Consider the following 10,121-nt stretch of genomic DNA (forward strand, 5'->3'; position numbering starts at 1 on the left):
ATTTGCGTCGCTCCTTTATTAACAAGCGACGCAAATGACTCTTAAGATAAACTTTTTTGTTATTTGCGTCGCTCCTTTATAAACAAGCGACGCAAATAACTCTTCCAATAAACTTATGTTTTGTTATTTGCGTCACTTGTTTATATAGGAGTGACGCAAATGACTGAGTAGACAATACAAAACAGTTGTATTTGCGTCACTTGTTTGTTTAATGAGTGACGCAAATGAGGTGAATTTTTTTTTTTTAATTATAATATAATAATTGCCTTGTATATGTTTGTAGTACCTGTTTTCCTAGGTATAAAGTAATATGCTAACACTAATATAATTGAAATTAAAATGCAATATTATTGAATAATGCAAATGTAAATTTCGGCAGAGTCTCCTTTGTAATTTGGCCTACCCATAAAATTGGGAATGACGGCATTATATTAACAACCTGTCCAATAATTTACATCTCAATATCATAGACATTATACTCATCATCCCAACACCAATTAACCAAATTACTTCATTTCAAGCCTATAATCCAAAACAAGAGTCAAACATGCGCTAAGTGGTAAATCTAAAGTTCAACATTACATATAAAATACTCTGCCCAAATATCTCGGATCTCATTTATCTCCTCCTCGGTGTACGGTGTAGTTCTTGAAAAATCCTATCAACACAACAAATATACAAGAGGAAAGTTTTAATTCAAGATTGTAGCTAACATCAAATTGTATTTATCAAACAAAAATGAAATATTTGACAACTCATACCTGAATAAGATCTTCACTGCTATGGTGATGTTCAAGTATTTCGTACATATAACGCGCCCAATTCGTGCTTCCCATCGCTCATTATGATGATGCCTACAAAAAAATTAAATGATAAAAAATAATTTTAATAAGACATTCAAAGAATCATAGATGTCAACCAGTAGTATATTGCAAAACAGCAAGTGTAAAAATCTACAGACTAAATGCAAACAAATTTGCAGAACAAATGGAGCACTAACAATTATGCATAGTAAAAGAACACAATCTATTAAATTACTTTAGTTTGAAGTTTGAAACTTCAAAGAAACCATGGTATTTCAAAAAAAAAAAAAAAAGCCCCAAAAAAATTTTACCGCAAATTGTATCCAGGCTTTGAACAGTGCAATAGTATTTCACTGGGTGGAAGAACAGATCGCATAAAAGCAGGCTTTGCAGGTGAACAACTATGTCAAGTTGATTGCACTCCTACGCCAATAACATGAAGTAATAATAAGCTCCTTACTTAACTAAACTACATAGAGAAAGTAAAAGACAATTTCCTACACGCGAGAGAAAAACTAAGGCTGAGTACATAACCTGTGAGGCTGTGATACCTTCACAAGTATCAGCCTACTTCTAAAGGTCAAAGACCCAAAGAGAAAAAGTTCAATATTTGCTCCATAATTATACCGTACATAATATTGAAAAGATCCCAGATGATTAAGCCTAGCATTCCAATTACAATATCACTTCTCTATTAGGACATAAGCTAGAGGCCTGGCTTATCATGCAATGCCTTCTCGGTTTTTTAGTTTTTAAAAGTTACTACTGGCTTAAATTGCAAAGTTAACAATTTATTCATGCGTTATTCACTATGCTATTTAGGCTTGGGTATGCCGGTAACCGTTTTTAGGGACTATGCAATATGATCAAATGACTATGCTATTCTACAGCTGTAAGAAAATAGTGGGAGAAGTAACACGGCAAGCATAATCTCTTTGCTCTTTAAAGCCAATAAATGAATAACAGAGTTCAATTTCTTGTCATGTATCATGACATATAAAAGTACACCTAACCCAAACACCTTCCTCAAAATATGCATCATGACTAACAATACCCCATCTATCTCAATATTCCCCAAACACATAACTGAACTGCTGCTGCCCTTCCATAACACAAGAAATGGCTAAATAATGGATCTAGGAAGAGATTTTCAACAAATCAAATAACATAAAGCCACTAAATCAGCAACTAAATTGTATAAGTGACAAGAAATGCCTACATGGAGAAAATAAATCTGTATTCAGTAAAATATGTAAGACCACCAACATTTAAACATTAATCATACACCACAACAAGTAAATGCAGAAGAGACAAGCACCTGAACAGCAATTATATAATTGCCAGATACATGAACTAAGTTCCACATTTGACAGCAAGATTCTTAAAGTTCAAAGATGCAAACAAGCAACCAGTAGTATATTGCAAAACAGCCATATAAATTCAATGACTATGCAATATGCTCAGATGAAAATTGACTTCAAAAATTCAATGACTGAAATTCACAAGTATGCAATATGCTCAAATGAAAATTCAATGACTGAAAATTATAAAAATTCAATTAAATCTGCCATATAAATTCTAATTAGTGAACTAACACTAAACCTGAAATTAAACTAAGTCATTGTTCAAGTTAAATGCTACATTCTATCTACCATGAAAAGATTGAACATAAATAGAAGCAATCTTACCATAGGTGAAATTGATTCTAAAATTCAACAATGTCGAGCCGAAATCGATTTTTAGGGGCGAAATTAAGCGATTTTTCCACTGGAAAATTCAAAAATTCAACATTAATGTAATTTGCTTGAACTTCCTCGGGTTTTTGGGGGCGAAATTAAGCGATTTTTCCACTCGAAAATATCAGTTATTGCTCGCAATTTTTCAGCAGGATTTTTAATTGAATTTTTGGGGTTTTTAGGGTTCGAATTCGTATGGAATTGAGTACATTTTTTGCTCGAAATGGGGGATTTTTGGTCGAAAATAATCAATTTTTCTGGGGTTTAAGGGTTCGAATTAATTAGGGTTTTTGGTCTAAATTTTTGCTCGAAATTGCTCGGATTTGCTGCCGATTATGGGTGTTGAACTTGATTGCGATTTTGGATGTTGAATTTGCTGGGGAATTGCAGTTTTTTGGGCGAATTTGTGGGTGTTTTTTGGGCGAATTTGTTGGATTGAAGGGTCAAAATTAAGCAACTCTGTTTAGTGAATTAGTGAAAGTGAAAAGCTAAGGTCAAAAAAGCGCAGAATGGGTAACCTAAAGTGCAACAGAGTTATTTGCGTCACTTTATAATAAAAATGCGACGCAAATAACAAAAACTGAAATGCTGAAAATTTGTTATTTGCGTCGCTCATTTATTAAAAGAGTGACGCAATTTATTCACTGCCTTATTTGCGTCGCTTGTCAGTAAATGAGTGACGCAAATAAGTTTATTATTTGCGTCGCTTCAATAAATAAGAGCGACGCAAATGATAGAAAGCTAACGTACACTTGTTTTTTGCGTCGCTTCTTTAATAACAAGCGACGCAAATAACTTTAAAGTATGGTAAAAATACACATTTGCTTCGTTCTTTAGAATGAGTGACGCAAATATGGCGACGCAAATGAGCCTTTTTCTACTAGTTAATCATCAACAACCTCAACAGTCACACAAAACCTATGTTGAGAATAAAAGTTATCAAAATCTGATTCTAGTCCTTTACATTAAAATTGAAGACAAATTGAGCAAGGTATAAGGGGGGGAATTGGGAAAAGAGGGGAAAAGGATTTTAAGTGGTCACGTGCAACACACGAGACTTTTTTTTAGCCAGATAAAAAAAAGTCAATGGTCGGAATCCGGTTAAATGACCCTCACCACAACCTAAGTGCGATAAAAAGACTTTTAGTGGCACCTTTTTATTTTATTTTATTTTTTTTATTATTATTATTATTAAAAGACCTCTACAACAAGAACATCTATTTAAAAGGACCTTTCTCACAAGTAGCTTTAGTAAAGTAGCTAGCTATTTCAGTATTATATATCACAAATGAGCCCCTTGATATCAATTAGAAGGTTTTACTTCAACATGACACAATCTAAAAAAACATACATACACTATAACTTGATCTGGTGTTATTATATCTGCTCTCTATATTCTAATCATTCTAATGAGGTAGAAGGCGAATTCGGAGGCCTTCAGCAGACACTGGATCTGGGGTATAGATTAATTTCTCATCAGGATTAGCTTTGGACAATCTAAATCGAGTTACAACGTTGTGCAAAAATACAAGGATCTTAATTCGAGCATACTCATTACCATAACACATATGTTGCCCTTTTCCAAAGGGTACAAATGTATTAGGCTGCATTGTGGCTTCAAATCTTGAAGGCTCAAACTTTTCCGGGTTTGGAAAATACTTTGGATCCTTGTGAGTTGAATAAAAATTCCAGTGAACCTATTTAATCAAAGCATAAAAAATAGTACAAAAGAATAATTATAAGAATTATATTGATATAATATGTACTTAAATCATTATTTTTGATAATTTTATTAATATTTCTTTAGATTCTTCGTAAATAGTTTAGTAATATTATGGTATGTCTTAGCTAGGTTATTAGTTTTGTATAAGTACATTACTTAATGCAATCGAACCATCATGGCGTGACACTTTCATAAAATTGACTTCTTTAACTGATACATTTTGACTATGTTTCAAAATGACTTTTTATGACTTTGACAATCAACAATTAAAAAAAAATATTATTTTTTTGAAAGAAATTAAAAAAAATATATAGTTGAATATATATAATGGTAAATCAAACATGATAAAAGAAATGTGTCAATTTAAAATGAGATGAGAAAGTGTATTTGTGGAAAGCTTAGCTTTAATGTAATTCATGAATTTCTTTCTTGTACTCAATTTCATACCTTCCATCCCTTTGGAATTGTGAAGCCGGCATAAGAGAGGTCAGTTATGGCCTCTCTAAAACCTCCGGGTGCCGGTGGTATCAGTCTCATAGATTCACATACCACATTCCAAGTGTACTTCATTTTTTGAATATCCTTCCAAGTTAATAGCTCCCCTTTCCTTTTTGATTTCGCAATCGCCAATTGTTCTTGTGATAGAAGATGTATGTAGCAAAATAAAACAATTACATACAATCAACCCAAAAAAAGGGTTAGGAATCAGAAATAAATGATAGTTAGTAGAAAAAAAAAATGTTATGTTCAATTCTCTGATGATCAAACTGTAACACCACCTAAAATAAAACTAAGGGAGTATAATGATATTGCAACACCATACTACTTCCGTTTTTTTTAGTTGACACGTTTTGACTTTAGCAGTATTCATACAACTCCCTTTGACCATATTTGTGATTTATATGTGAAGAAAAATATGGTATATTAAGATCTTGTTAGCTTCGTCACAACGTAGTATTTTCAAAATATCAACTTTATATAATTTTTTCTTATCGATAATTATAGATATTGTTGATTGAATTTGTGCATTAGCAAACGTGACTAAAGAAACGTGTCAACTAAAAAGAAACGGAGGAAGTACCTTGTAAAACTCTAGCATAAACATGGGGATATTCGGCTAGGTGACTAATAACAAATGTGATTGCACTGCTTGAAGTATACAATCCAGCAAACAAGACACCAAGAATTAGACCAGCTAACTCGTCGTCTTCAAAAGCCACGCCTTCTTTATCCGAAGCCCTTAGCACTCGAGTCAATAGGTCGTCTTGAATCTCTTGATCGCGATTGTGCATACCATTTTCTAACAATGCCAATTTCTTCTTTCTAATTAAATCAATAAGCTTGTCTCGGACAGCTTTCGACGCCTTCATAGCCCGATTGTATTGCGTACCAGGCAAATTCACAGGCACGGACAAAAGCCCTTTAACCAAAGTATTAAAACGTTCAGCTAATTCCTTCACTTGATCTATCTCATGGAAGTTAAACGACAAGAGACAAATTAGTTCAAAGGTGAACTCTTTAGATAAAAATTGAACCTTTACTTCGTCGTAAGGCACCCAATACATCTCTACATGATCGCGTGTCTTTGAATCCATAACATGAACGTATTGTTGCAAGGACTCGAGCTTAAGGAAGTTAAGTAATTGCTCAACGAATAATTTAAGTGATGGGATATCGCGATCAATTGATTTCAAAGAGAGAGCTTTCACAAAGGTGTGAGGTAACCAAGGCTTAAATTTATCTTCATTTGAATATATGAACTTGTTACCTAATGGACCACAAAATACCGCGATTTTTTCCCCTGCCAATGAAGTTTGGAAGACATCATGAGAGTGTCTTACCATCCGATCACGTATAAATTCAGCAGGGCGTCGGACATAATCTAAGGTTTCACCAAGAATCGGCCAGCCGGTTTCACCCGGAGGAAGATTTTTGCTAGGCTTGACCTTCCTAGACTTGCGAAAGAAGAGAAGGAAAATTGTAAAGACAAGTCCTAAGAAAATAATTGAAGTCATTATGATCTTGTTATTCAATTTTGATTATGTGTAGGTGATCTTTAGTTGGATTAGTATACTAGATAAACTAGATCATGTTGAATTAATTTTAATTTTTGTACTAATACTCAATTTGTGAACATATAATAATTCATAATATTGATATTCTTTACGGTTTGTTAGGTAATCCAATCCCATTGAAATGTTACTTCTTTAATTCAAAAAAAAAATTGAGACTAATAATTTGTGCATGTTTTTATCATGAACTAGCTGGATCATTGGCATGAGTTTAGTGAAGCACATTTGCCATGATATGGTATGAAGCCTACTCACTTTTGCTACACGGAAATAGTGGCTAAAAAATTGGTTTTCTTCTTTTGCGTTTGATGCATGTAATGTGTTTGATTGTTGTGCATTAATTATTATATTATTGATGCATGCATTGACAATATATCTTTGTAGTATGATTGAAAACATTAGTGTTTAAAGTCGTGTATTAGATACTGTTCAACACAAATATCTTAAGAAGAAGAAAAAAAAAGAAGATATTCATCAATTTCATAAAAAAAAATTAAAAGTTAAAATGATTAATAAAATCAATAGTTAAATAGAATAATATAAAAAAAATTTCCAATTTAAATATCAATAAATAAACTTTCATGAATTCTTCAATCTTCAAATATACATATCCAAATTTCCAACTAACTTGCTCCTTTGTCAAAAAAAAAAAAAAAAAAAAAAAAAAAAAAAAAAAAAAAAAAAACTTGTTCCATTAATAACAAAATGGGCCTGGGTGATCCAAAGCCCCAACAAATAGGAGTGCCGTTCAACGGAGATTCTTCACTAAAATCAACGGAAGCTAAGTCCTATAGCTTATAAACTGCTTTTTGTTTCTTTAAAACCAATGTGGAACAATTCACATGTGCGCAACAAATGGGGTTTCAACATTGATGAAGGTTAACTAAAAGCTACATTCAAAGGTCAAAGTCTTCATCATCATCCATCTCTCGATCCATCAATACCCAAGATCCATCCGACCGTTGAACCATGCCCCTATTCTTCAATATCCACCAACCAACAGGGATGAGGAACTCATCCTTTAAATTATCCCAATGTTTATTTACTAACGAAATGTCACGATCTACAACCAATTCGAATGCTTTCTCACCACATTGAGATCCAGCAACGCCGTGCAAGTAGATCTCCGAGTTGTGCCAAGTAACTAAATTTCCGGGGAACTTCAAGTACGGTGACCTAGTTGTGTCGATGACCAACTCCTCTCCGATATGGACATAGTCGATAGGTGGGTAGTGTGGTACGACATCTAGGCTGTTACGTACCCTTAAGATCTTAAGGTTGTCATATTTTAAAAAGAACTTTAAAAAATTGGCGTCTCCAACTCGAGGACTAGCAAATAATATGGCTGTTACTAAGCATGATTTTCCAGGGGAGCTTTTAGGCTTGTTAAGATTGTTAACAACAATATCAGCCGCGTTTAGTGTAGCTTGTGCTGCTCCCATACTATGGCCTGTTATTGTTATACTAACCTCTTCATTCTTGTATTGTTCCATTAGGTTTCGAATCTCAAGTAGAACCTATATTAAATCCATCCAAGAATAATGACATAATAAGTAAGCAAAATTTACATGACTATATATATACTTATCTTTATGCAATCACTATAAAAGACATGCAGTCAACAAAATATGTGTGAATAATGTAAAATGAATAGTGAGCAAACTTTATAAACATTAGGACTTTTTTTCAAAAACTATCAAATAAAACCTAAATTTTATAAGAAATAACCTAATAAAATAAAATTATTATAAACTACCGAATAAAGGTAAAATGTTGTAAAAACTACCTAAGAAAAGGTAAAATGTTATAAAATACCACCCATACCAGATTTTCACTGTTGGCCGACCTCAAAACACTCTCGAAACCACTCTTTTCATTCCCAAAACTAACACAATTTGCTCAAAATTGCCTCCACCACACATAAACCACCTTTTAACCCCTAAACCAACATCTCTAACCCTAAAAACCACTTTCCTGATGCACTAATTAATCTACCCTCACCAACTCAGAATATCCTCCAAGCACCCCGAAAATAACCTTACCACGTACCTTGAAAACCAACCCTCAGGATGGTTTTGGGGGCGGTGTTTATGTGTTTTATGATGGATCAACTTTGTAAAATTAAGCAAAAGTGGAAATTCGATCAAATGTAGTATCTTATAATATTTTACCTTTTATTAGGTAGTTTCTTACAAAATTTGGGTTCTATTAGATAGTTTCTCACAAAATTTAGGTTCTATTAGGTAGTTTCTCACAAAAAGTCCTTCTCACAAAAAATCCTTACTATTATGCATCAAAAAAAGATGTTCAAAGGACTTATCTTACCTGATTTCTAGCACTAGTTTTGTTGAATGGGGATTTAGGATCATCCGATGTATAAATTGAGTACCATCCTTCATGTACTTTAGCCTTATCACCTACATCATCGTCTCCAAGAATATCGGAAACTGGAACTAGATGAAATTGCAAGTTATTAACCCACTCCAACGACTGAATACTCCCTCTCCAAGCAATAACAATGTCTCTCCTCCCTAACAATTCCACGGACTCGTCCTCCGCCACCGCCACATACCCTATAAAATTGGACTCTTTACTCCATGCCTCCCTAGACCATGACTTAAAAATGAAGGCATCAGGCAAATCTATCCCTGAAGTTGCATACAAGAATCTTGTAACGCGATACTTGTACCGATTTCCATTAGCTAGACCAACGTTTGAGAAGAAATTTTTCTTGGAAAAAAAACTACTACCAGCATATTTTGATTTCTTTGAGCTATTGAATGTATCATAAGTCGATTGAGACATTTCTCCGTAATGAATGATGTATCTTCGAAGATCGATATCGAGGGGGTCTAAGAGGCCTTCCCAATTGTTTTCACCACTTAATTTTTTCCATGTTTTTGCAATGTGATGAGAAGAGTTCATCTTTCTGTTTTTTTCCATGGCCAAATTTACTTGCTTATTGAAAAAAAAAAAAATGTATAAAATGGAACTACTTAGATTTATGCATAATTTATGCAAGTGTTTGAGCAATTGAGGTTGTACATACTAATATATAGTCACACAAATTGATCATGTGAGTTCAAAAGCATATACTATTCGTCATATATGAATTCATTTTTTATCATAGCATGTTCAAAAGCATATACTATTCGTCATATATATGAGTATCATATGAACATATGGAAAAGAAAGATGTATAAAATGGATATATCATGCATTGCACGACACACTCAATGAGGTTGGTAATGACACTTTTTGTTTGAAGTTTATGCTATTGCGTGCAATGTAACGTTCATTTTGGTTATATATAACTTGAATTTCTCACATGGGAAACGTATACTTTGAATTTCTCATCAAAAATTAAGTGGAATAATATTTTATGATATTTAGTTAACGGACTATTCTTATAAAATCAACTTTTTTGGAGGGCGCAATTATAAAGTCAATTATTAGTTTCTACACTTCTCTTTCTTTTCATAAAATAGCATATATCTCCTTAATTTTTCTAATCCATTAAGTCTATTGCCTCATTTTTTATCTACTATCCTCTTATTTAAAATATAAAAACTCATTAGCCTTTAAACGGTGATAAAAGATAATACTCCGTATCTCACTATCCACTAATTACCAAGACGAACTACATGTTTTCCGGTAAAATGAGAGCATTTGAATGATAATTATGAAATAAATATATAATCTAAACAACTTCCAAAACATAAAACCCCAATATAATAATAGAAATATTAAGATCAAATCATTCTGTCAAAAAAAAAAAAAAAATCAT

At 32.9% G+C, this 10,121-nt stretch overlaps 2 protein-coding genes across 5 annotated transcripts; both read right to left on the minus strand.

The window, feature by feature from the left end:
* Positions 1-328: 328 nt before the first annotated feature.
* On the minus strand, positions 329-6,430 carry LOC110715083 (protopanaxadiol 6-hydroxylase-like). Of its 4 annotated transcripts, XM_021893663.1 has the most exons (5): positions 5,344-6,430; positions 4,710-4,897; positions 1,115-1,226; positions 762-854; positions 329-658 (listed from the first exon to the last, which is right to left on the minus strand). In XM_021893663.1, the coding sequence occupies exons 1-4, from the start codon at positions 6,275-6,277 to the stop codon at positions 793-795; spliced, it is 1,296 nt and encodes a 431-aa protein (XP_021749355.1). In that variant the 5' UTR covers positions 6,278-6,430; the 3' UTR covers positions 329-658; positions 762-792. The 4 variants fall into 4 exon arrangements, 2 of the variants coding, with proteins under 2 accessions (XP_021749355.1, XP_021749354.1); XR_002510207.1 differs by lacking the exon at positions 1,115-1,226; XR_002510208.1 differs by lacking the exons at positions 1,115-1,226; positions 4,710-4,897; positions 5,344-6,430 and adding an exon at positions 2,492-3,104.
* Positions 6,431-6,705: 275 nt separating this feature from the next.
* Positions 6,706-9,355, minus strand: LOC110715076 (phospholipase A1-IIgamma-like). The gene is made up of 2 exons (XM_021893652.1): positions 8,660-9,355; positions 6,706-7,851 (listed from the first exon to the last, which is right to left on the minus strand). Exons 1-2 carry the CDS (start codon positions 9,275-9,277, stop codon positions 7,231-7,233), a joined length of 1,239 nt encoding a protein of 412 aa, XP_021749344.1. The 5' UTR covers positions 9,278-9,355; the 3' UTR covers positions 6,706-7,230.
* Between the last annotated feature and the right edge of the window lie 766 nt (positions 9,356-10,121).

The sequence above is a fragment of the Chenopodium quinoa genome, unplaced genomic scaffold, assembly GCF_001683475.1.
Source record: "Chenopodium quinoa cultivar QQ74 unplaced genomic scaffold, ASM168347v1, whole genome shotgun sequence".
Classification (NCBI taxonomy): Eukaryota; Viridiplantae; Streptophyta; class Magnoliopsida; order Caryophyllales; family Amaranthaceae; genus Chenopodium; species Chenopodium quinoa.